General features: G+C 42.1%; 2 protein-coding genes across 3 annotated transcripts; one reads left to right on the forward strand and one right to left on the reverse strand.

The window, feature by feature from the left end:
- Positions 1–1,743: 1,743 nt before the first annotated feature.
- or55e1 (odorant receptor, family 55, subfamily E, member 1) lies at positions 1,744–2,978 on the forward strand. Its single transcript, XM_051957920.1, has one exon. It carries the CDS (start codon positions 1,753–1,755, stop codon positions 2,770–2,772), a length of 1,020 nt encoding a protein of 339 aa, XP_051813880.1. The 5' UTR covers positions 1,744–1,752; the 3' UTR covers positions 2,773–2,978.
- Positions 2,979–4,405: 1,427 nt separating this feature from the next.
- On the reverse strand, positions 4,406–26,776 carry arrb1 (arrestin, beta 1). 2 transcript variants are annotated; one of them, XM_051957913.1, is made up of 16 exons: positions 26,550–26,773; positions 15,014–15,044; positions 14,879–14,939; positions 14,740–14,784; positions 13,606–13,802; positions 11,562–11,621; positions 11,408–11,475; positions 10,474–10,609; positions 9,108–9,192; positions 8,801–8,873; positions 8,144–8,281; positions 7,987–8,070; positions 7,653–7,676; positions 7,511–7,581; positions 6,668–6,716; positions 4,406–5,926 (listed from the first exon to the last, which is right to left on the reverse strand). In XM_051957913.1, exons 1-16 carry the CDS (start codon positions 26,567–26,569, stop codon positions 5,815–5,817), a joined length of 1,254 nt encoding a protein of 417 aa, XP_051813873.1. In that variant the 5' UTR covers positions 26,570–26,773; the 3' UTR covers positions 4,406–5,814. The 2 variants fall into 2 exon arrangements, 1 of the variants encoding a protein (XP_051813873.1); XR_007945841.1 differs by lacking the exon at positions 4,406–5,926 and having other exon boundaries at positions 6,672–6,716; positions 7,653–7,787; positions 26,550–26,776.
- Positions 26,777–27,360: the final 584 nt, after the last annotated feature.

Consider the following 27,360-nt stretch of genomic DNA (forward strand, 5'->3'; position numbering starts at 1 on the left):
TTCAACCCTGGAAACCCTGGAGACTCTGGAGACTCTGGAGACCTGGTTCATCTGTGGTGGATCTCTGAAAATGAGTCCAGTTTGTTGTGGTTTGGTGTCTTTTTTAGTTGGCTTTGTGTCTTTTGTGGTCATTTGAGTCCTTTTTTGTCAGTTTTGTCTCTTTGTGGTGGCTTGGTGTCTTTTTGTTGGTTTTGGGTCTCTTTGTTGGTTTTGTATCTTTTTGTAGTGGCTTGGCATCTTTTTGTTGGTTTTGTGTCTCTTTTTGTTGGTTTTGTGTCTCTTTGTGGTGGTTTGGTGTCTTTTTTGGTCTTTTAGTTGCAGTTTTTGTGGTCATTTTGTGTCTCTTTGTGGTGACAGCTGGAATAATTTTGGTGTTTTTTAAAGACATCGTGCTTTTTAAACTCCTTCAAAGACAGCATTGTTATTATTTGATCTCTGTCTGTCCTGCAGGAGGTTAAAAAGTGTTAAATTAACAGTTAAATTGTGTGGAACCTTCAGACTGGAACACCGTGAAGCCGTTTAACGCCTCAGAATCTCATTAGAGCTGTGAGTCCCTGCAGGACAGGACAGAATAATTAAGGAGAGCAGATAATGAATCCCAGCGTCCTCCAGACCAATTAGCTCCAGCAGAGACGACAACAAACAGATTCCTGAAGGAGGAAAATTAGATTCCAACCTCCAAGGAACCAGTCTCTGATTTATTGTTTCGATAAAGCAGCACAACGCTGAGATGAATCCATGGTTATGTCCAGCCTTGTTTTTGTTGTTCTGTGTCTTTTTTTTATCATTTTGCATCTCATTTTTGTCATTCTGTTTCTGGAGGAAAACCTGGAGGCTCTCAGCCAATCACAGAGCTGCTGCGTTTGAGTCCTGTGGGATGTCTGGACATTGGGCTTTAAGACGAGCTGAGAGGAGACCAGGTTTCCCCGACGACTCGCTGAGGCTCTGCAGGTAAGAAGCTCTGATACCTTCACCGATTCTGAAATAAAAAAGTTTTCGTGCTTCTGACATAATATCTCTACATATATGTGGATATATTCATACATATATAAATATACTGTAACATCTTATGAATTTCTATGCTGTGATGTTTTTGATGACACACTAAACTATGAGGCTTTTATTTTGTTTTGTCATTTTGCGTCTCTTTATGGTGATAACTGGAATCATTTTGATGTTTTTTTAAAAAGACATGACTTTTAAATTCTTTCAAAGACAGTATTTTATTTATTTGTTCTGCCAGAAGTTGAAAGTGTTAAATAAGCAGCAGATTAACAGGAAATCATTTGTTGTTGTTTTTATTTGCTTTGTGTCTCGTTTTTGTCATTTTGTGTCTTGTTTTTATCATTTTATGTCTCATTTTTTGTCACTGTGTGTCTTGTTTTTGTCATTTTGTGTCTCATTTTTTGTCATTTTGTTTCTTGTTTTTATCATTTTATGTCTCATTTTTTGTCATTTTGTGTCTTTTTGTCATTTTGTGTCTCATTTTTTTGCCATTTTGTGTCTTGTTTTTGTCATTTTGTGTCTCATTTTTTTGTCATTTTGTGTCTTGTTTTTGTCATTTTATGTCTCATTTTTTGTCATGTTGTGTGGGGTTAGAAGAACTAGAAGCTAAAGCTGCTTTGTGACATACAAAGATCACCATGTTCTACCATAAACCACACCAACCGATGGGTAAATCCATTGATTCCATGTCTCAACTGTCCTGATCTTGTCATTTTTTTCCGGTTGTCTGTCCAGGGAGCCCTCAGGATGTTGGGTCAGAACTTCTCCCACAGCAGCTTCGTGTTCAGAGGGTTTCCTGAGCTGCAGAAGCACCGGCGGCTGCTGGCGCTGCCATTCTCTGCATCCTACCTGCTGGTGCTGCTGGGGAACTCTCTGGTGGTCTACGTGATCCGCAGCGTGGCCGGTCTGCACAGCCCCATGTACCTGCTGGTCTGCCTGCTGTGTGTGGTCGACGTCCTGGTGGTCACCACCATCGTTCCCAACATGCTGCTGGGCTTCCTGTTTGACTGGGACCACATCTCGCTGGCTGGCTGCCTGACTCAGATGTTCTTCACCCACTTCCTGTCCTCAGTCGAGTCCACGCTGCTGCTGGCCATGGCATTGGACCGCTACGTCGCCATCTGCAAGCCGCTGCGCTACGCTGAGATCATCGACTTGTCCATGCTGGCGAAGCTGCTGCTGTTCACGCTGCTGCGCAGCGTCTCCATCATGGCCACGCTGGTGGGTCTGGCAGGTTCTCTGAGGTTCTGCAGCTCCAACGTCATCCGACACTGCTACTGCGACCACATGGCACTGGTCAGCCTGGCCTGCAGCAGCACCAGCAGGAACAGCGCCGCAGGCCTCGCCGTTATCATCTGCTTCGTAGGTGTGGACATACCGCTCATCTTCTTCTCCTACATGAAGATCATCAGTGTCGTGTTGCGAGCAGCAGCCGGCGAAGAACGTCGGAAGGCCTTCCACACCTGTGGGACTCACCTGATGGTGATGATGTGTTTCTACCTTGTGGGCAGCGTCAGCTTCCTGTCTCACAACCTGAACATCCCCATACCCACCGATGCCAACTCCTTCATGGGCCTCATGTACATCCTGCTCCCAGCGACGGTCAACCCCATCATCTATGGCGTCCGGACCAAAGAGATCCGCAACGGCTTCCTGAGGATCATTAATCTGAGAGCAAAAACAATCATGTCTGTGAAGGTTTGTCCTACTGGAAAACCACAAACACGACGTCCACCAGCGGAGATAAACTCAGAGAGAACCAAATAAACCCTGTCGGCGCAGTAGGTCTGAGGTTTACTGTGTTACAGCCCTAACTCTAACCCACCCCACCTCTAACCTAACCCTAACCCACTCCACCCTAACCTAACCCAGTTCCTCCAGGATTTTGCGGGCGTTTTTCGGTGCTCCCGAAAATGCCTGAATTCGCTGAATTGCGAAAAAAGTTGCGATGTTTTAAGCTTATTTGTTGTGATGAAATTGCGGGAGACAGTGACAATTGCTAAAAAGCTGCATTTTTCCAGCTTGTAGGACATGTTTAAATGCTGTAATTGACAATATTTATTCCGAAATTTCCACAAAAGCTGGCACACCACGGTGGGACATTAGCAGCAGTAAGATACTGGTTTAACGTGAAGTGGTTGGTAGATTTGCAGCACAAAATGATCATTTACTATTGAATGAATCATATTTGGACATATCTGTCAGTGGCTTAAGAAGTTAATTTCACTTCCTGGTACACGTGTTCACACACACACGCTCACGTCTTGTCACGCCAATTAACAAGAAGAGAGCACAGTCCTCCACCAAGACTGTTCATTACCTGACCTTGTGCTGAGTGCAGGTGTGTGTTCTGCATGTGTACGTACCGAATCACGTGACCTTAATATGTAGCCGGCGACGGGAATTGATGGGACTCAGAAACACCCCCACAATTTAATCAGTTGTTCCTTGTGTCATTTCCGATTCGTCCACAGTGGTAGATTTGTTGGTTGATCACAATCATGTGATCGTCAGCAGGCCGCTGAGGTAGTGTTCACTTGTTGCCATGGTTACTGTGCTGCTATCAGATGCCGTGCCGTTACCTCAATGGGAAATTCTTAACAAATCCGTGGATCCAAACTTTAGGCCGTATCACTGCTGAAGTCTAATCATTTGGTCCTTGTGTCATTTCTGACCGACCCTGAAAACTTCATTTAAATCTCTGAGTCTGTTTCTGAGTGATGTTGGTAACAGAGGAAGGATTCACACACGCTGATCGTCACATAACTCTGCCGTGTTCTTTGGTGGAATAAATAATCTAATTTACCTTCATTCTTTCAGAGCTCTAATGGATCTGGATGCAACAGTTTCCATCATGGTGATTTGTCTGGTCTGTTTTCTGATCATTTCAGTCGTTCTAACATGTTTCATGTTTTAAAAAAAGTGTGTATCAATCGATGATTTTTTTCTTTTTTGTATTCCACCACAGTATTGCATGAGCGTAAAACAGTTTAGCTGCGCTTTGGTGAAGAACATCAGTGAATTAATTGTTTATCATGGTCTTCAGCAGTAATTTTTGTTGGTAAATCAGAGACATTAGTATCGCACATGTCTGCATCATCAAACCATAAACAGGAAGTGAATTCGGTGACGTACGTGCATTAGTTTGCGCTGGGAGCTGCTACGATTGGTGGAACTCACGGGAGGCGGGACAAAATTGTGGGAAAGTTACAGTGATTGGACAAAATTGCAAGGCCGCGCAAAATTCATGAAGATTGGTTGATTTCACGTGAATTCATGCGAGCGCAACATTGCGAATTCCTGGAGGGACTGCTAACCCTAACCCACCCCAATCCAACCCAATCCTAACTCCTAAATAACTTTATTTTCACCTCTATCATAAAGACAAAACACACAGCGATGGCCACAAACGTCCTTTTATTAAAGATGCAGTGAAATATACAAGTTGGGTTCTTAAATTCCGACTAGCTGGAACAAGAGGAGAACCCATAGAGACATTCTGATCCTGGAATGAAACTCGGAAATAAAAACTACAGTTGGTGTTCTGGTCCTCTGTCATCACACAAACCATTACACACCTGCACAATGGTCACCCGAAGGAAGCTGATGCTCTGGTTAGCTTTCAGAATAAAGGTTCAGTAATTGCACTGAGCCTCCTGAATAACTGATCATTGAAGGAGTGATTTTTGTTAATCGATAAACGTGATCAGTTTGAAAACAACCAAAAAGGAATAGATGTGTAAATGTTCTTGTTCTGAGACCAAATCTAAAACCACTAGGAGAAAAGAATGTTTGAAAATATCTTGAAAATACCAAATAAATCAGGAGTTCCCCTAAAATGTTATTTTTCTCTTGTCCTACCCTAAGATGACTAAACTGGATCTCTAATAAAACAGTTGGAATCTAATTTAAATTTCCTTTTTTGGTTTTATTTTTTCATTGATGTTTCTTGTAAGTGTGGGAACACTTTTCAAATCAACATAGTATTTTAAATAGTTATTATTCATGGAACGTTTCCCACAACATGTCAGCAGAACCTGCAGATGACCTTTCTGTTGTTTTTGTCAATGTGTCTCGTTTTTGTCGTGTCTAGTTTTTGTCATCTCGTTATTGTCGTTTTATGTCTTGTTTTGTCATTTTCTGTCACGTTTCTGTTGTTTTGTGTCTCATTTTTGCCGTTGTATGTCTTGTTTTGTCATTTTCCGTTTATGTCATTTTATAGGAACGATGTGAAAGATTACCGTGAATACTGACGATGAAAACATGAGACAACAAACACTCGGATGCTCTTTAAAATCAGGGCGTTGCTATAAAGGCTGATTATTGATGAATCATACTGATGTATTCCATGCAAACAGGCCAGCGTCCTCCCAGCTGATGGTTTGAGGTTCTACTGGCAGCTCGGGTGTCCTGCATATCACACGTATGTTCCTTCAACATACAGACCGACCGTTAGCCTCCTGGTCGGCTGAAGTCGTGGCTCCGACGGTGAACTGTTCAGTTGGCAGTGTTGTTGTTACGAAGACCCTCTGATACACAATATTGAAACTAATCTCAACACAACTGGACTCCTGTTCATCGCTAATGGAAACACGTAGAACAAAGAGACGCTAGAGGCATGCTACCAGCTGGCGTTACGACGCCGCGGTTCAGAGTTCCAGCTGGCTAACAAAGAAGAGCTGCTTCACCCGGAGGATTCAGGACACAGAGGACGGACAGGAAACACAAACACCAGCGAGTGTTGAAGGGTGTCCAGACTGACCTAAAGCTGACCTCCGTTAGCTCCACGCTAAACACCGCCGTTTATCTCTATCTGTCGTCCAGTTTGGGCGAATCCACCGGCTCCTCGTCTTCGTCCTTGTCGTCTTTCGCACCAATCAGCCGCTGCCGGGCGAAGTCCTCAAAGATGATGTCATCGTCGCTGTGATGAGGAGAAGGTTCTGGTCAATTGGAAGTTTGGCGTTCAAGAGAACACATTTAGCTGTTAGCGGAAAACATCCAACTGTTTACTCGTAATTTTAGCTAATTCAAACATTAGCTAAAACTATGGGTTTTAGCTAATGTTAAAACCCATGCTATATGATAAATATTTAACTATTAACTATTCCATTACCCACCCACACGGCTAGCTAAATAATTCTGTTAACTTATTGTTAGTCCATGCTGTTAGCTAACTCTTTCAACTGTTTATTCATAATTTTAGCTACTGTTAACGTTTATGCTGAATGTTATTGCCTCTGAGGAGGTAAAATGATGAAGATCCAATGAGAATGTGGGCTGGATGTGAGTTACTCTGCAGAGAGGACCACCTCCTGGACTCTAATGTTAGACCTGGAGGTGATTTTATCTCAATCTTTGAGGCACAAATTTAGTATCTTTAGACTAAAATAGTAAAATTACCACAGGGCAGTTAGTGTTACTTTATTGACTATTGATGCTAAGCTAGTGATCACTGATTGGATGAGAACATCTCCATTGACCCTCCTGACTGAGCTGCTGCTGTGGTGCTGGTCCTCCCTCCAGCCCAGAGCCCATTTCCTGCTGCAGCCGCATTAAGACGCATTAAAGGCTGCGGCCCAAGAGACCGTCCATCACCGCTAATGTTCACAGGAAACCCCCGGACAACAGCCAATCACAGTGCAGACAGGAAGACCAGGCTTACTGTGTGTCGAACTCGATGAGGTTTGTGTCGATCGGAGCTTCATCTGGAGCTGAGAGAGGAAGAGGAGGAGCTGATTATACAGCGAGAACATCAACAACCCAACAACCATGATGTTTTTCTGTTCATCAGGAGTTAATACAGCCGGTCCTCCACACAGGACAGGAAGGACAGATGATTCAGAGACACAAATCTACAGTCTGTGTGCAGGAAGCAGCCATGAAAAGATCTGTTCAGCTAAGATTTACACAAAATACACTTTAAGGTCCTTAAAACGTTCCATAAAGCATCTAGAAAACAAACCATTAAACCCAACAGGAAGCAGGAAAAAACTGAAAATCCGAGAGAACAAGCTCAGAAACAGTAAACACAGCAGCAAGATGACGACAAAAAGACACACAATGACAAAAATGACACACAAAATGACAAAAACGAGACGAAATTACAAAAATTAGACACAAAATGACAAAAAATTTGACACAAAACAGCAAAAACGAGACACAAAACAACAAAAATGAGACACAAAATGAAATAAAGCTAATGTTAGCTTGACGCTAGCAGCTTCCACTAAAATAAACCTAATGTTAGCTTGACGCTAGCAGCTTCCACTAAAATAAACCTAATGTTAGCTTGACACTAGCAGCTTCCACTAAAATAAAGCTAATGCTAACTTAATGCTAGTAGCTTCCAGTAAAATAAAGCTAATGCTAACTTAATGCTAGTAGCTTCCAGTAAAATAAAGTTAATGCTAGCTTAATGCTAGCCGCTTCCAGTGAAATAAAATTAGTGTTAGCTAGATGTTAGCAGCTTCCAGTGAAGTTAAGCTAGCATTAGTGTTAGCCTCACCGTCTCTGTAAATGGATTCCTCCAGAGGCTTGGGGTGCATCAGCGTGAAGGGAAGCTCCACCGAGACGTCGCTGCAAGACAGAAGATCTGGTGAAGCTGAGCTCAGAGACAGGAGGAATGTGTTGGTGCAGGTGGAGCTTACCTGGCCGCCAGGTCTCCCAGGAGCCTGAAACCAACGGACAGGAACATCATCAGGTGTTTCATTCACATCCACCTACTACCTCTGACTGAGCTCACTAACATCTGCCATCATCAGAGCCTCCAGAAGAACCTGGAGCTGTGGACACAAACTGCACTTCAGCAGACCTGGAGGGACCTTCTGAGGAGGAACAACCCCAGTCTGAGCCTCAACAACCTGCTTCTACATCAGTCAGGTTCTACATCAGTCTGGTTCTACATTATCCTGGAGTTCACCTGAAGCTACACCTGAGCTCAGACACACAGAGGAACCTGAGGAACCAGAACGGAGTACCGACCCGCCTCGTGACACCACCAGCTTCACTTTGACCTTGTAGGACACGATGATGCCGAGGATCTCCTTGTTGGCTCCTTCCCTCAACCTGTAGACAGAACAGAGTCAGTAAGGTGTCACCCTGAAGGTTCTGGAGGTTCTGAAGGTTCTGCTGGACTCACAGGGTGCTGGACGCCAGGTTGGTGTCTTCGTGCTTCAGCTTCCCATCCAGAGCCAGACCTCGTTTCTCCCGGTTGTTGGCCAGGAATGGAGTCAGAGTGAAGACCTTGCAGAAGGTGGAGCTGGGAGCCACCATGTCGCTGCAGAGAGAAGAAACACTGGAGTGAACTGGAGAACTGAGGGAACACGTCTAGGTATTGTCAGGGTTCTATAGTTCAGGCACATCTGGCACCATCTGGACCAAGTTAGTCTTGTTTATCTTCACTGTGGTTCATGTTTCAATCTAAAGTTCTCTTTGGAACCAGAACAACACGAAGAAGGAGAACTCAGGCAAAGTTCTGTTCCTGGTTGTTCCATCTGTGTACCTTCAGACTGGAACCTTCTGGATCTGGATCCTGTTTACCTTCAGACTGGAACCTTCTGGATCTGGATCCTGTTTACCTTCAGACAGGGACCTTCCGGACCAACTGGACCTTCAGGATCTTCTGGATCTTCTGTACCTTCTGGACTTTCTGGACCTTCTGGACCCTCTGATCTTCTGGATCTTTTGGACCCTCTGGATCTTCTGAACTTTCTGGATCTTGTGGACCTTCTGGACCTTGTGGACCTTTTGGAACATCTCGGAGCTGAAACTAAACGTTAGTTTGGTTTAAACTCACTCAGACTCCTCGGTGGCGACGGGACATTTGTACTGAGCCGTGTTGAACAGGCAGATGTCAGCGTACTGTCGCACTGTGGACACACAACGGGAGAATGAAACACACAACTCATCACAAAACAAAGCACCACATCTCAACACAATGCAACTGAACACAACACAACACATCACAACTCAACACAATGCTACGCAACACATCACAACACAAAAAAACGCAACTCAACACAACATCACAACTCAACACAATGTAATGCAACACAATGCCACACAACTACCACAACACAACACAACAACACAGCAGCACCCACCTGAGATCTTCATCTTCTTCACCGTCTTGTTGGTGTTGTTGGTGACGTGGACGTTGACGCTGATGGGCTCACCGTGGTAATAAATCTGAGACAACAGGAGGATACAGCTGTTAAACCAACAGCAGCAGCAACAACACCAACAACAACAGCAAAAGCAACAGCAACAACAAAAGGAACACCAACAACAACAGGAACAACAGCAAAAGCAACAACTACAGCAAAAGCAACAGCAACAACAACAACTACAACAAAAGGAACAACAACAGGAACAACAGCAACAACTACAACAACAACAGCTAAAGGAACAGCAACAGGAACAACAACAACAGCAAACCGAAACAAAAACAACAGCAACAACAACAGGAAAAGCAAGAGCAACAACTACAACAGGAACAACAGGAACCACAGCAACAACAACAGGAACAACAACAGCAAAAGCAACAGCAGCAGCAACAGAAACAACAGCAACCGAAACAACAACAACAACAACAGGAACAACAGCAACAACAACAGGAACAACAACAACAACAACAGGAACAACAGCAACAACAACAGGAACAACAACAGGAACAACAGCAACAACCACAGGAACAACAACAACAACAACAGGAACAACAGCAACAACAACAGGAACAACAACAACAACAACAGGAACAACAGCAACAACAACAGGAACAACAACAGGAACAACAACAGGAACAACAGCAACAACCACAGGAACAACAACAACAACAGGAACAACATCATCACAGGTTGTAAAAGCTAAACCAAGGATCAGAGGTTCTTACTAGTAATAGTCACAGGTGCATTTATAGATGTACAGGTACATTTAGTTGTGCTCAGGTGTTCTAAGGTGTGTTCACGTGTGTTCTAAGGAGTGTTCAGGTGTTTTCTAAGATGCGTTCAGGTGTTCTAAGGAGTGTTCAGGTTTATTCAGGTGTGTTACAAGAAGTGTTCAGGAGTGTTCTAAGGATTGTTCAAAGATGTGTTCAGGCGTTCTAAGGAGAGTTCAAGTGTGTTCTATGGTATGTCCAGGTGTTCTAAGGAGTATTCAGGTGTGTTTTGAGGTGTGTTCAGGTGTTCTAAGGTGTGTCCAGGTGTGTTTTAGGTGTGTCCAGGTATGTTTTAGATGTGTTCATGTGTTCTATGGTATGTCCAGGTGTTCTAAGGAGTATTCAGGTGTGTTTTGAGGAGTGTTCAGGTGTTCTAAGGAGTATTCAGGTGTGTTTTGAGGTGTGTTCAGGTGTTCTAAGGTGTGTCCAGGTGTGTTTTGAGGAGTGTTCAGGTGTTCTAAGGAGTATTCAGGTGTGTTTTGAGGAGTGTTCAGGTGTGTTTTAAGGTGTGTCCAGGTGTTCTAAGGCGCTACCTCCTTGTCCAGAGAGGCCTCCAGGTGTAGAGGTTTGTCCGACATCAGGAACTGTCTGGTGGTTTCTGCTGTGGGCTGAGGACCTGCTTTCTCTGGAGCGTACTGAACCTTCCTGATCACCAGACGCACCGAGTTCCTGCAACAACAAACACCTCGTTCTTCTCTGTGGTTCACCTAACGTCCTGCAGCTCTGAGGAACCAGAACATCATGAAGAAGGAGAGAGAACTCAGAGATGTTCTTCTGGCAACAGGACTTTGATTCTTGAAATATTTATTTTACAAAAATGTGAAAACCTGGAACCAGTTAGTCCAAAACTATCAAACATGTTGTCTCCTCAGACTTATGTGGAGGTCCTCAGTCGTCCAGGTCAGATCTCCTCATCCTGTAGATGTATTTCTGTCCCCATGTTTCCAGGCTTTTCCTCTCTACTCTGCTCATCTGTAGAAGATGTTCCTCCATGCTGGATGGATCTCCAACAACCTGCTCCTCTCGTCTCTGTTTCTGAGCTGTGTTTATTTATTCATGCAGTAGCTTTGATATTACTCATTTTGTGTCTTGTTTTTGTAATTTAGATTAATTCAAGAACCATCAGAAAACTGAAAATCTGCAGATTCTTTCAGTTTTACCAGAACTAAACGGAGTAATTCTGGAGATGTTCCAGAGGTGAGTTTAGATGTTCTGGAGATGTTCCAGAGGTGGGTTTAGATGTTCTGGAGATGTTCCAGAGGTGGGTTTAGATGTTCTGGAGATGTTCCAGAGGTGGGTTTAGATGTGGCTGTCTGTGCAGATCTTTAGGCGTTGAGGTTTCTGGCTGTCAGCAGTGAGATGATGTGAGCAGGAAGCTGCTAATGCTCCACTGATTTCCCTTCCATTCATAATTCATGTCTGTAGTGTTTGGGAGGAACGAGAAGTGTGGGAGCGGAGCACTTTTACCTTTTGTGGATCTTTTCTTCAACATTTTCTGCACAAAAAGCTTTCACCTCGAAGTCGACTCCGCAGGCCTGAAGGCAGGACGAACAGAAACGGCTTCAGACTTCACACTGAGCTCCTTTCATTAACGCTGGATGTTAGCTCCAGGTAGTCTTACCTTCCCCGTGTCCTCCGGGCCCGGCTGCAGCGTGACCGAACACGGCAGGTTCAGAGGAATCTGGAACACATGAAGTAAAAACATCTGAAGCCATCAGCCAGAAACACAACAGACGTGAATTTAAAGGAGACAGAAACAAAGTGAACATATGTGATCAGTATGAGGCTACATTCATTTATTTATTACTCTGTTCGACATGAGCACAGCCAGGCACACAGATAAACTCTTCTATTGTCTTCTATAATGAGACGTATCCTTCATAAGCCAACAGAGTAAAACTGTAACAAAAACAAAATCACATTTTTCAGTATAATAAGCACGAAAATAACATTTGTGTGTTTTAACTCTTTACAAACAAATATAAAGATGACGTTAAAAATGTAGACAGCAAATCAGTCATTTAACAAACCAAAAGGTTCTGTGTAATAAATAATCACAGTGAAAATACTCACAGGCAATGCTTTCCTTAAGACAACAAAGAAGGGTGGATGCACATTTAACCGTGAAAACTCTGACCTCTGTCCCTGACAGCCACTCCCGTCCTGTTACCTGACTGAGGTATTTTATGGGCTGTAGCAGTGAACAAAGAATGAACGTAAAAAATAACAGCACCGCTTGCTGCAGGATCTGCCAGCACATACTCAGCGCTGAGTTTAAAACTAAATGTACTGAACAGTAATAAAACAAGAAAACATGAAAAGGACAGAATTTAACAAGAGTTTAACCCTCTGAAGCTGCTTTAAACGCCCATCATCTATACACCTGGACAAGTAACAGCCTATCATGGGTTTTGGGTCTCATTTTGGTCATTTTGTGTCTCTTTCTGTCGTTTTGTGTCTCTTTCTGCCGTTTTGTGTCTCGTTTTCATCATTTTTTTGTCTCATTTTGTATCTCATTCTTTTGGCGTTTTGTGATTTTGCGAAATTCTGCTGTGGAAGGGCCTGGAGAACCCGGCAGGGAGAACATGGAGATTCCATGCAGAAAGATCCCAGAACCAAGCTGGGATGTGAACTGAGGATTTTCAAGCTGTGAGGCGATGGCACTAACCACTGATCCACTGCGCAGCTCTGGTTTAAACACCTTTACATAAAATGACTCCATCTATGAGAGAACCATCCGTCTGTGAACTTACCAGCTGTCCTTGAATGCATCATCTGTGATGCGCTTCCATCTCGACCATAAGTCTAACATCCTGATATCCCATAAAAATCTCATTATTCTACATGTTTCACTTAAAAATTCTCCAAACATAAACAATTTTAAACAACGATTGACATTTCCCAACACCGACCTCCAATTGCAACAACTTTTAAGGAAGAAAGTGACCAGATCTGCTGAAACCTCAACAGAACTAGAAGAAGCTTCAACAATGAAACTGGTGTTTGTAGAGATGTAAGATCTCTTGGTGGTATTTTAGAAAACACCCCCGGGAAACACAAACACTTTTTTCCACAACTTGTTTTTTTTAAAACCAACAAAATTCTTCTTGAATGCATCAGAAAGTCTAAGTTCTACATTTCTTACGTATGAATCAGCTTCTTCCTACAATAACTCCATTCTTTAGAAGACCCGAAATCTGTATTTCTGGTAAAAAAAAAAAAAAAAAAAATTAATTAAAAAAAAATCATGTTCTACATGTGTTCCTTCGCTGACATCAGTACAAAAACTCTATAAAGATCTCTTAAAAGTCCGAAAAGTCTATAGAGACCTTGCAAAAACTACAAAAAGTCTATAAGCATCACAGAAGGAGAATGCTGAAGTTGGGTGATGTCAGAGAGTCACAGGCTTGATGCCATTATTAAAACTAAATATTAAGTCTTATTCATTTTATTCTGATTGAAGTCCGTCGGTTCCAATAAGCCGTTTATCAGATCTAGTTGTAAATACCTGGAATGAAAGCTGAAATGTTGATCTCTGGTCTCATTAGACCAAATGTTTTCAGTCTGCAGCTTTCTGGTATTTTAACTCACCATATGAATCTATTCTAGAGGAACCGGCTGGGTTCAGCTCTGATTTTAGCAGCATGAAGGATGGAGCGTGGTACCTCGAAGGTGAACGGGTAGGCGTGTTCTCCCAGCTTCTTGATGAGACGCTCCTGCAGGCGGGTCAGACTCTTCTTCTCTTCGGGCGGCGGAGGAAACGCCTGGATGTTGGCCACGAACAGATCTTTTCTGAACGTCAAGCCAAGGACGTCCAGATCCTCGCGGCCGTAACGGAAGGCACAGGTCAGAGTGACGAACACTGGAACAGCAAACAGTCACTTCCTGTTTAAGGCAGCCAAGCTAGCAGCTTCCACCCGCTTCCAGTGTTTATGCTAAGCTATGGTAGCTAACGTCGTTTTCACTTTTCACTGCAGCTTCAAAGTAAAACTGAGATGTTTTTTCCAGGTTAAAATGTAAAAGATAAAGAAAATCACATCTAAATAGAAAAAGCAGCGGCTCCAGGATGTTCCCCTGAGGGACTCCATGAGAACATTTTATGACACCATGGTTAGTTCTCTTCGTTCTGTTCTAGTCTGTTTCTGCTCTTTGCCAATTATTTTACATCTTAACAATCCAAAACTGCATGAAATGGAAACCGACATTTTAAAACTCCACTGCGACATTTGCTTTATGAAAAAAGCATAAATTTAAATGTGTTTGAGTCACAAAAGTTGGTACCAAGCTATGGCTTTTTCAACAACATATGAGACTACATTAAAAACAGTTTTAACTCAATACTTTGAACCACATTTTACACGCCTTTTTTAGCGACATAGCGTACTGCAACATTTTTAAAGACTTGCTTTATTAAATTTTTACCAAGTTGAACTGAATGTAATATTTTTCAGGCCATAATATATGACATTTAAATTTTTTTTCATGACATTTTGTGTCTCATTTTTGTTGTTTTGTCTCGTTTTCAGTGTTTTGTCTCATTTTTGTCATTTTGTCTCACTGCTGTCACTTGGTGTCTTGTTTTGGTCATTTTGTGTCCAGTTTTTGGCATTTTGTGTTACATTTTAGTCGTTTTGTGTCTCGTTTTTTTCATTTTGTGCTTTTGGTTATTTTGTGTCTATATAACATACAACAACGTGTTTTATGCTATTTTGTAAACCATTATGATCGGTTCCTTTGATTGGCTACAGTCTGGTGAGATGGTGAGAACGTTTAACTTGCCAGTGTTCTGAATTTCTCACCTTTCCTCTCCTTCAGGTACTCTGGGTCGATCAGAACGACACCGTCTGCAGGGACAAAACACAACAAAGTCAGATGATGAGCATTTGAAAGCTAGCACAAGCTAAACCCAGCTGTGTGCTGGATGGAGGTGGAGCTCACCGACAGGTTCTACCAGGTCCACATGGTCCACGAAGTCCCTCTTCCCCAGATAGACGGTGAGCTGGAGGAGGACGGACGGTTTAGTCCACAGACTGCTATTAGTAAACTGTCGGCTTTGAGAAGAAGGAAACTCACCTTTCCATTGGGACTGGCTTTCTTAAACACCCTGAAACAGACAGAAACAGGTTCTTATTTGGTTTGTTTGGTTAGTAGAGTGAAACATCAACAAGAAGCTCAATTATTGGATTTGATCAACTCCTCATTTTATAAACCAATAATGGGTTTTGTTTTTAAAATTTGAATTTAATTCCACACTTTTGTTCTGGAACTGATATAGTTCATCAATAGTTCATCAATAGTTCATCAATAGTTCATCTATAGTTTATAGTTTGCATCACGGTGAGAAAAATATGATTTCTGGCCATATGATCTTCAGAACATCTAGTATCTGTTACTGGTGGAGTTTTTCATGCTCATTTTCATCACCATCATCACCATCACCATCACCATCAAAATCTTCATCATCACCATCATCATCATCATCACCATCAAAATCTTCATCATCATCACCATCTTCATCATCCTCTCCCTTTTGATGCTGTGACATCACTAGCCCTGCCCCCTGTGCTAATGCTATCATAAATTAGCCTCCATTAGCTCTCAGCTTCCTCCTGAATGGATGTTGATCAATCAGCAACATTAGACGCCGTCCTCCAGGGAGCGTGCTCAGAACACCACCAGCTGCTCTTCATCGCCTCTGCAATTAGTCCAATTAGATTTTAGACAGAGTGGTGATGCAAATGGACTCTGATTGGATGGCCAGCCACGTTACAGAACGTTTATGGGATGTTTGTCAGCAGCTGATCATCAACAGCATTAAAGATTCATCCAGAGGACAGCATTCATGTGATTTACAGCCTCAACAAGCTCCACATCTAACAGCTTCTCATCTCACTGCTCTTCCTTCAGACTGGAGAACAAACATCTAAGATCCTTTAGACATTACAATATACCCGTTTCATCATTCCACAAACCCAACAGACCAACACTCCTCTTTTATTTTCATTGTACCATCCTGTAGTAAAGTTTCAGACTGGAAGCTTCAGCAGAGAAGAAAGTTCAGTATTCACATTTTAAAAGAAACATTTAAACTACAGCAAGATCAGATTTACTATGAAAGAGTCAAGATTCTAAGATTTTACTATCATCACATCATTTCAGTTTATCTCCACAACCCAACAACACCACCACTGTGGGACACAAACCGACTAAACAAGATGACTAAAACAAGACACAAAATGACTAAAACAAAATGACTAAAACGAGACATAAATGACAACAACAAGACATAAGATGACAAATATGAGACACAAGACAACAAAAAAATACACAACCAACTAAAACGAGACACAAAATGACAAAAGAGACACAAAATGATAAAAACGAGACACAAGATGACAAGAATAAGACAAAAATAAGATAAAGCCACAAAAAAGAGACACCAAACAACAAAAACGAGACACCAAATCACAACTCGTTTTAACCCTCACAAGGCCATGTTTCTGGAGAAGTACATATACTAAAACATATACTAAAACCACCTAATCCATAAAAATATCGATCAAGTCTTGCGAGGTCGCATTGTCGTTGACATTCGCCATTTGCCATTTTGAATTTCGGCCGTGTTATTACGGTACACGACCTCGATAAAAGCTTCGTAATTGCGGCTTCGTTATAACGGCTCATACGGCTTTATCGTTTGAAATAAGCAAATTTGGGGCCAATGTTTATATCTTACCATTGGTCGACTTAAACATACGGATGTGTGCATATTTTATGTTAATTAGCAAGCCGAGAATGTTCGGTTTTGGCTGTGTGTATGAGTAAGCGTGAACCGAGTATACTCCGTCCCGGCTTTTTAAGGGTTAAAGCAAGAACGTCACAAAGTCTTTAAAATCTAAAATATTTCATCCATTAGAGCTTTTTAAAGATTTAAAACCAGCAGCTTCATAACATAATGAATAAACTGAATATTTGCAGGTTGTTCTGTCCCACCATTCTACTGACTGATGGTAGAACCGTCTGACCTGAACTGTTGCAGAGTCAAATCTCAATATTCACATTTTACGGAAACAATATTTTAAAACAGATCTGATTTCTAGTTCAGTTCAGAAAAGTCCAGATGTTCTTGTTGTTCTCATCATGTCACTTTCTTTCTTTCCACAAACCAACCAGACCAACAACTATCTCTCAACAATAACTATCACCCAATCTCTATTTGACCTGTCCTGTCTAAGCTTCTTGAAAAAGTAGTCACTAACAACTGATAGACTATCTACAGGACAGAGAACTTCTTCTTCCACACCAGTTTGGTTTCAGACCAGGCCACTCAATAGAAACAGCAAACTGTTGCCTCATTGAAATATTAAACAGAGCCTGGATGGGGGTAATGTTGTGGAGCATTTGATATTGTTAATCATACTTTTCTTTCATCCAATTTGGTTTCTTTCGTTTTTCCTCTGAGACAATACACCGGTTTACATCAGAGTTCACCAGGACACATCCACGTTTTTAAATACCCACATGGGCGTTCCACAAGGGTCCATTCTTGGTTCCTTACTATTCAGTCTTTCCATTAATGAATGCAACATGTCAACTCTATGCAGATGACGCAGTAATATATACGACCAATAAGACACCAGCACAGGCTGTAGACGTCCTGTCTTCACGTATGGTTTAGGTCCAAGAGTGGCTCGTTCAAAATCACCTCGTGTTAAACCTGGAAAAAAGTGTCTGTGCTTCTCAGTAAGGAAATCAAACCAACAATGCTTTAAAGTTAATATACAAAATCTAGAAATCATTTCAGTGACAGAATTCAAGTATCTTGGAGTTGTACTAGACCCTCAACTTAAATTTAATCTCCACATGAAGAAGATTTCATAAACAGTTTTAAAAAATCTCTACTGCTTAAAGTTAATCAGACATTCTATTCCTGACCAGGTAGTCCTATGAAGCTCTGATCTTCTCCCAGATCTCTACTATCTGACAGTTTGGGCTCAAACATCTACAGTAAAACACATCGATTCATTAAACAACCAAGCCCCGAAAACTATGGATAAAAACACCAATTCAGTGGCATCATTGCCTTATTTGACCTGTGCTGTTTTTATTTGTGTTGTTGGTCCTCTGATTATTTTTACTGAAAAGCCCAACCAGGGACAGGAGCTGAAAATGAGCTAAATGCTAAACACTCTGTATGTAATACATCAGATATGTGTTCTATGGTAACTGCATGGTCCCTGATTAAATACAAGAATGAATAAATAAAAAACAAACTTGTTCTCTGCAAAAAAACACCAGAAATTCTGTTTCCAGCTGATAACATATTTATAATCTGAAGTTGACATTCTGAGTTTCAGTCGCTGGTCGAACAGAAGGAATTGCTTCTAAATTCAGGGACTAATTCCAGGTTTTAGGGTTAGGAACGGTTAAAGGTGAACTCATACACACGTGGACAAAATTGTTGGTACCCCTCAGTTAAAGAAGGAAAAACCCACAATTCTCACTGAAATTACTTGAAACTCACAAAAGTAACAATAAATAAAAATTTATTGAAAATTAAATAATCAAAAACAGCCATTACTTTTGAATTGTTGATTAACATAATTATTTAAAAAAACAAACTAATGAAACAGGCCTGGACAAAAATGATGGTACCTCTATAAAAGATTGAAAACTATTTGACCAGAGTGACATGATTAACTCAGGTGTGTCATTTAATTGACATCACAGGTGTTTCCAAACTCATAATCAGTCAGTCTGCCTATTTAAAGGGAGACAAGTAGTCACCCTGCTGTTTGGTGAAAAGGTGTGTACCACACTGAACATGGACAACAGAAAGCGAAGGACAGAATTGTCCCAGGACATCCGAAAAAAAATGATAGACAAACATCTTAAAGGTAAAGGCTATAAGACCATCTCTAAACAGCTTGAAGTTCCTGTGACAACAGTGGCTCATATTATTCAGAAGTTCAAGACCCACGGGACAGTAGCCAACCTCCCTGGACGTGGCCGCAAGAGGAAAATTGATGACAAATTGAAGAGACGGATCGTTGGAATTGTATCCAAAGAGCCCAGAGCAACCTCCAAAGAAATTAAAGGTGAACTCCAAGGCCAAGGTACATCAGTGTCAGATCGCACCATTCGTCGTTGTTTGAGCCAAAGTGGACTTCATGGGAGACGACCAAGGAGGACACCACTGCTGAAAAAAACTCATAAAAAAGCCAGACTGGAATTTGCAAAAATGCATGTTGACAAGCCACAAAGCTTCTGGGAGAATGTCCTTTGGACAGATGAGACCAAACTGGAGCTTTTTGGTAAGGCACATCAACTCTATGTTCATAGACTCAAAAACCAAGCATACGAAGAAAAGAACACTGTCCCTACGGTGAAACATGGAGGAGGCTCAGTAATGTTTTGGGGCTGCTTTGCTGCATCTGGCACAGGGTGTCTTGAAAGTGTGCAAGGTACGATGAAATCTGAAGACTATCAAGGCATTCTGGAGAGAAATGTGCTGCCTAGTGTCAGAAAGCTTGGTCTCAGTCGCAGGTCATGGGTCTTCCAACAGGACAACGATCCAAAACACACAGCCAAAAACACCCAAGAATGGCTGAGAGAAAAGCGTTGGACTATTCTAAAGTGGCCTTCTATGAGCCCAGATCTGAATCCCATTGAACATATGTGGAAGGAGCTGAAACATGCCATTTGGAGAAGACACCCATCAAACCTGAGACAACTGGAGCTGTTTGCTCATGAGGAGTGGGCCAAAATACCTGTTGACAGCTGCAGAACGCTCATTGACAAATACAGAAATCGTTTAATTGCAGTGATTGCCTCAAAAGGTTGTGCAACAAAATATTAAGTTATGGGTACCATCATTTTTGTCCAGCCCTATTTCATTAGTTTGTTTTTTTAAATAATTATGTTAATCAACAATTCAAAAGTGATGGCTGATTTTGATTATTTAATTTTCAATAAATTTTTATTTATTGTTACTTTTGTGAGTTTCAAGTGATTTCAGTGAGAATTGTGGGTTTTTCCTTCTTTAACTGAGGGGTACCAACAATTTTGTCCACGTGTGTAGCTTTCATTAAATTAATGAAAACAGAACAAACGAGCTCAATCTGAGCCACTAAATTATATCAGCTACTGCTTTTATTCTGAAACTGCTCAGAGAAGGAAGTAGACTGTTTTTATTGGATGGTTATTCACTGCTTTTTTGTGAGTTTTCACTGGATATTCTCAGTTTTACTGGACGTTAGTTGGACTCCGTTTCATTTTCTAACATCAAAGTGAAGCCGATCGATCGATCAGGACGCTGAGGGAACATTAACGGACCGATCAATACGTGGTGGATGTCAGCAGACGGATGAAGACTCCCTGAAGACGCTGAAGATGCAGAACCAGACCGAGGAAACCCGACTAACTGATCCTGGGATTTATAAATATATGTGTGTGTGTGTGTGCGTGTGTGTGTGTGTGTGTGTGTAAGACTTTCTTGGATTTTTAACAATTTTTGTTTTTTTAATTGAAAGTTTGTTTTTCTTCTTTCAGTTTTTAATTCTGTCTCAGTCCGCCTCCAGCCATCGTCACTTATATTTTTTAACAACTCTTACGAATATTTTTTTCTTCTCTGAGGGAACGTTCTATTTTCTGGAAGTTTCATTCTATCACTTTAAATAAAACTGATTAAAGAAAATCTTCAGAATTTAGCCCAGAATAAATCTTCGTCTTTAATATCTTAAAATATTAAAAACACTTCTAAAAACAGGAGAACGTTGCTTCATTTGAGGAACACGACAGACAAGAAGTCGATGAGGAACCAGAACTAAAGCAGAGGAAGCTGCTCTGTAAGCCCATCACACTCTCTTCATTAATATTCTCCACAAACACTCGACCGGCCGCAGAGCACAAACACACACACGGTTCCTCACAAACAGGAAGTTCCTCAGCTCTGATGGTTTACATCTCAGACGGACAGGAGAGAAGTTCTCAGACAGATCTTGGTCTGTTCTTTTTGTTAATCAGTCACTGCCAGCAACACGCCCACTCCAGAAAAACAAAAGTTAGATTCTGTTCTGTCAGAAACACTGAAGCAGGAACTTCATTTTGCCCTGAAACAGTCATTAAACAGGTTCTGGAGGGACGTTCTGCAGTAGAACAAAGATTCAGGACTCCACGGACCAACCTGCAAGTTCCTCAGTGGGCACAACTTACTTCTCACTTCCTGTTGGGACTCCTTAGTTCTTGGACAGAAGACAGATGTTGGGTCTAAAGAAGAACATCTGTAGTGCTGGAACTTACAGAACCTGTAGCTGTTCTACTTTGGTAACAAGTTCCAGGAACTAAAACTCGTGCCCTTCAAGAGGAACCACTTGATTAATATCCTAGTACCTCTTGGCTTCTAACAAGCAGAAACCTTGCTGTCTCTTGTAAACAGTCAGAAAGGTTCTATGGGGTCACAACAAATAAAATGGCTTCATGAGAATTTTTGGTTCCAAACATTGTTGATTTGGCACCAAATGGCTCCAAATTAGGTCCAGGTACCAGAACTGAGCCAGTTCCACATCAATAGAAACTTTAGGATGTCAATGACTGATTGGTAATCGATTAATTGGTTCATAATTTAACCGATTACAGGTACATGAACCCATAAGGAAGTAGGTTCTGATGGCTGTAGATCAGCTGTAGTTCCTGGTTGTTCCACCAGGTGGAGCCTCTTCCTGTTTAATCCTGTAAAGACCAGAGGAGGCGTCACTCAGACTACAATTAAAGCAAAGAGCATTGTGGGAGTTTAGCAGCAATGGGCACCATGACAAAGACTAATGAGGAGGTTCATGACTCCAACCAGATCTCAGGTGTTTCAGGAGAATGGCATCATTGTGGACAAAGTTCTCAAAGATTTTTGCTGCTTCTACTGGAAATGTCAGGTGTTTGAGCTGTCCTCACTCTCTATTGATTATTGATCAACATCACGATCAGCTGTGGCTTAAGAAAACTGTCACGGTGAAGAAACAGATGAGCTCAAAGGTAAAGTTCTCAGTTTAGCAGTAGATCTACGTTCCAACCCTCACTGATGGTCTGGAGTTCTGGGTAAGAGAGAAACACGAGCAGCTGAATGGGTTTCCTCAGAGTTGCTGCTGCTTCAAAGGATCCATCTGAGGAGGTTCAACATGTGGGTAGGGATCCTCCTGGTCACCTTCCCAGGGAGGTCTTCAGCTGGAGGAGAACCAGAACCCTGCTGGGGTCACAGGTCTCCTCCTGGTGAGTCCCAGCTCAGATGAGATACTAGAGAATGCTGCTGCCACTGAGACTCTGGATGAGAGGAAGAAGATGGAAGGATGTCTGGAGGATCTCGAAGGTACCAGCATCTATCTACCAGCCAGACCTGAAGAACATCTCATCCTGCAGTAAATCCTCAGAGGGAACTCTACCAAACCTGAAGAACATCCCATCCTGTAGTAAATGCGATCTCAAGCAAACTTTTAAAATAATTGCCATGTCAGAAACCTGGCTAATGAAAATTCATATTAACAAAATACATATTGAAGGCTACAACATGTTTTACATAAACCGAACTACTAAAAAAGGAGGGGGCGTGGCCTATACATTGATATAAATGTAAAATGTAAAGTTGTTGAGCAGAAAACTGTAACTGTGACCGACTTGAAGGAAGTGCTTACTATTGAAATTATAAATGACACAGGTAAAAACATATTCATTAGTTGTATTTACAGACGGCCTGGACCTGGTGTTTACTTGTTTACAGATAGGATCATTAAAATGTTTGGGGACATCAACAAATCATTAATTTTGTGTGGTGATTTCAACACAGATCTGGGAAACACTGCAGCAACAAATGGCTTAAGAAGTATATGGAGATTACAGGTCTATGTCCCATGAAAACCAAACCAGCTAGGATCACTTCTCACAGTGCTACTATCATTGACAATATACAGTACATACAAATATACATGGCCAAATAATTATGACAGATGTGAGTGATCACCTCCTTGTATTTATAATTTATGAAAAATTATGTTTTAACACTGTGCAAGAGGAAACGCCAATTATTATAAGGAATAAATCTAGTCAGGCTTTGGAGGGTTCAGAGAAGATCTGAAAAGACAAACCTGGGATCAACTATATACAAGTGATCTAAATAATGCCTACAATACTTTTATGACAACGTTTATTGATCTATATGATAAAAATTGCAAAATAACCAAAATCCGTCCTTGTGGAGAAAAAAATACTGTTAATAACCCACGGATGACAAATGGGTTGAAAAATGCTGCTGTTTCTCAAACTGAGAACAAAAGATGCAAAGGTGAGGTAAAAAACTGGACGGTTCATTAATGCCTGAAAGTCATTTTTAATGAAATCAGTTGAAACTCTGAGTTTTCAGCTTCTTCACTGAATATTTTCTGGTTTGTTTCCTCTCAGAGAAAACAAGACTTTTGAGGAAACTCTGATCCACATTTTTCACCTTTTCACCTTTTATACCAAACACCTGATTCATAGAGAAGACGATCCAAGGTAAAAAAAAACATCATGAGCTGCAGCTCTACAGAAAACCTGCTGGAAACACTTTTCACTCGAATTACTGAGAAAATAACGACAGAAACAAGTCTGACAAACATCAGCTACAGTCGGACTGACAATCCTCAGCTACAGTCGATAAAACAACCATCAGTAAATCCATCAGCTACAGTCGGTATAACAACCCTCAGCAACAGTCGGACTGACAACCCTCAGCGACAGTCGATATAACAACCCTCAGCTACAGTCGGACTGACAACCCTCAGCTACAGTCGATATAACAACCCTCAGCTACAGTCGGTATAAAAACCCTCAGCTACAGTCGGTATAAAAACCCTCAGCTACAGTCGGTATAACAACCCTCAGCTACAGTCAGTATAACAACCCTCAGCTACAGTCGGTATAAAAACCCTCAGCTACAGTCGGTATAACAACCCTCAGCTACAGTCAGTATAACAACCCTCAGCTACAGTCGGACTGACAACCCTCAGCTACAGTCGGTATAACAACCCTCAGCTACAGTCGGTATAAAAACCCTCAGCTACAGTCGGTATAACAACCCTCAGCTACAGTCAGTATAACAACCCTCAGCTACAGTCGGACTGACAACCCTCAGCTACAGTCGGTATAACAACCCTCAGCTACAGTCGGTATAAAAACCCTCAGCTACAGTCGGTATAACAACCCTCAGCTACAGTCAGTATAACAACCCTCAGCTACAGTCGGACTGACAACCCTCAGCTACAGTCGGTATAACAACCCTCAGCTACAGTCGGTATAAAAACCCTCAGCTACAGTCGGTATAACAACCCTCAGCTACAGTCAGTATAACAACCCTCAGCTACAGTCGGACTGACAACCCTCAGCTACAGTCGGTATAACAACCCTCAGCTACAGTCGGTATAACAACCCTCAGCTACAGTCGGTATAACAACCCTCAGCTACAGTCAGTATAACAACCCTCAGCTACATCGGTATAACAATCCTCAGCTACAGTCGGACTGACAACCCTCAGCTACAGTCGGACTGACAACCCTCAGCTACAGTCGGACTGACAACCCTCAGCTACAGTCGGACTGACAACCCTCAGCTACAGTCGGACTGACAACCCTCAGCTACAGTCGGACTGACAACCCTCAGCTACAGTCGATATAACAACCCTCAGCTACAGTCGGACTGACAACCCTCAGCTACAGTCGGACTGACAACCCTCAGCTACAGTCGGACTGACAACCCTCAGCTACAGTCGGACTGACAACCCTCAGCTACAGTCGGTATAACAACCCTCAGCTACAGTCGGTATAACAACCCTCAGCTACAGTCGGTATAACAACCCTCAGCTACAGTCAGTATAACAACCCTCAGCTACATCGGTATAACAATCCTCAGCTACAGTCGGACTGACAACCCTCAGCTACAGTCGGACTGACAACCCTCAGCTACAGTCGGACTGACAACCCTCAGCTACAGTCGGACTGACAACCCTCAGCTACAGTCGATATAACAACCCTCAGCTACAGTCGGACTGACAACCCTCAGCTACAGTCGGACTGACAACCCTCAGCTACAGTCGGACTGACAACCCTCAGCTACAGTCGGACTGACAACCCTCAGCTACAGTCAGACTGACAACCCTCAGCTACAGTCGGTATAACAACCCTCAGCTACAGTCGGACTGACAACCCTCAGCTACAGTCGATATAACAACCCTCAGCTACAGTCGGACTGACAACCCTCAGCTACAGTCGGACTGACAACCCTCAGCTACAGTCGGACTGACAACCCTCAGCTACAGTCGGACTGACAACCCTCAGCTACAGTCGGACTGACAACCCTCAGCTACAGTCGGACTGACAACCCTCAGCTACAGTCGGACTGACAACCCTCAGCTACAGTCGGACTGACAACCCTCAGCTACAGTCGGACTGACAACCCTCAGCTACAGTCGGACTGACAACCCTCAGCTACAGTCGGACTGACAACCCTCAGCTACAGTCAGACTAACAACCCTCAGCTACAGTCGGACTAACAATCCTCAGCTACAGTCGGATGAACAACCCCCAACTAATGAAATTAACTGTATATCTGAGTTTAGCAGCAATGCTTTGATTGGTGGATAGACGGGTTCTAACCAATCAGAGCAGCTGCTTCATCTAACCCATTTCCTCCTGCAGCGCCCCCTAGTGTTTCTATAGAGGACTGATCCACAGTCAGAAAAGGGAGGATGTTGGGGTGGATGGTAGGGTCAACAGCTGTTAGCCTGTTAGCCTCAGTGTTTTTGATGGAGACATGATGAAAGTCCTGATGTCTGTAATAAACACCGGCAGTAACTCAGCAGGTTTTAAATGTCTCATATAGACCAGATTTGTCAGGAGCATCTGGAAACTGTGAGGCATTTAGGGAACATCAGTAAAGTACAGCTTCTGTTGAGGCGTTTAGGGAACATCAGTAAAGTACAGCTTCTGTTGAGGCGTTTAGGGAACATCAGTAAATGAAACCGTTTATTGAGGCGTTTAGGGAACATCAGTAAACTACAGCTTCTGCTGAGGCGTTTAGGGAACATCTGTGAACTAATTTTCCATCTAATTCTGATGCAGATTTGAACTTCAGCAGGAATGAAGCTGAAGTCTGGTTAAATCTGGAGATCTGGTTCCTTTAGTTCTACAACCAGAGACTAAAGGTGATGAATGATGAAGAATTAAAACAGTTTGATGGTTCAGAGATCTGGATGAGGTTTCTGGGGTTTGGAGGAGTTCCACCTCATCAGGAAGCTTCAGGTTTACTGTCAGTCACTCCACAACGCCTCGTCCTTCACCGAGTATTTCTGCTGTAAACCCTAATAACAGTGTGGTTCTATGTGGAGGTTCCACGCTGAGTACTCTGATTACTGCTAGTGATACTCGGATCCTCCAGCAGCTCCACGGACGGAGCGTTTGTTGCAGTAATCAGATTACTGGAGGCTCGGTGCTGCAGCCCAGACGTCACGGAGCTGGAGGTTCTACCGTTATGTAACGTTCTCTCAGCACAGTCAGGTTCTAGCGCAGAACAAACAGAATAAACAGCGTCTTACCGGGTTCCTTTATCTCCCATCCTGACGACGAGCCGCTGCAGCCGGACGGAGGAGGAGGAGGATGGAGGGATGCCGTCACCGTGGAAACTGAGCTCTCTCTCTCTGGCAGCCGTCGTCACAGATTCTCCTCAGCGGGAAGAAAAGCTCCGAGTGTTTCTGCTCCTCCCTCCGTCACAACGACATGAGAACTAATGAGACGCCCAGAGGAACCGTCAGATCTGACAGCTGACCTCACCTCCAAACAGCACAAGACCAGGAGGAGATCTTTAACCCTCCAGACTCTAAACACCAGACATCTACAGCTTTAACCCTCCATACACCATTATTATTATTATTATTTAGTATTACTACTACTTAGTTTTACTTTTTAAAAAAAAACTAATTTCTCTTTCCATATTTGGGTTTTATGAAATTAATAATATCAATGACATTTTATTCCTTTTTACCAGCTTTTACATTAAAGAAATTCTGTTCTTGTGCATTGTTCATTCATTTGCAGAAAAAATAAATTATTTCAAAGACATTTCAATAATATAAATTAGTATTTTGTTAATAATTTTTCACATTTTATTTTTCTACTATAACTGTAATTTTGAATAATCATTTAATATTTAATTCATCTTCAGAAACTGTTCTTTTGCTCTAAGACAATATAAATGAGTATTGTGTTAGTCATAATTTTTTGACATTTTTGTACTATTTTTGACATTTTATTTGCAGCTCTATGATATTTTAAAGAAATTAAATTTATTTCAGGAGATTTATTAATATTTTTAGGTATTTTATTTATTTTTGGAGACATTTTTTACAT

Source organism: Acanthochromis polyacanthus, chromosome 13 (genome assembly GCF_021347895.1).
Source record: "Acanthochromis polyacanthus isolate Apoly-LR-REF ecotype Palm Island chromosome 13, KAUST_Apoly_ChrSc, whole genome shotgun sequence".
NCBI lineage: Eukaryota > Metazoa > Chordata > Actinopteri > Pomacentridae > Acanthochromis > Acanthochromis polyacanthus.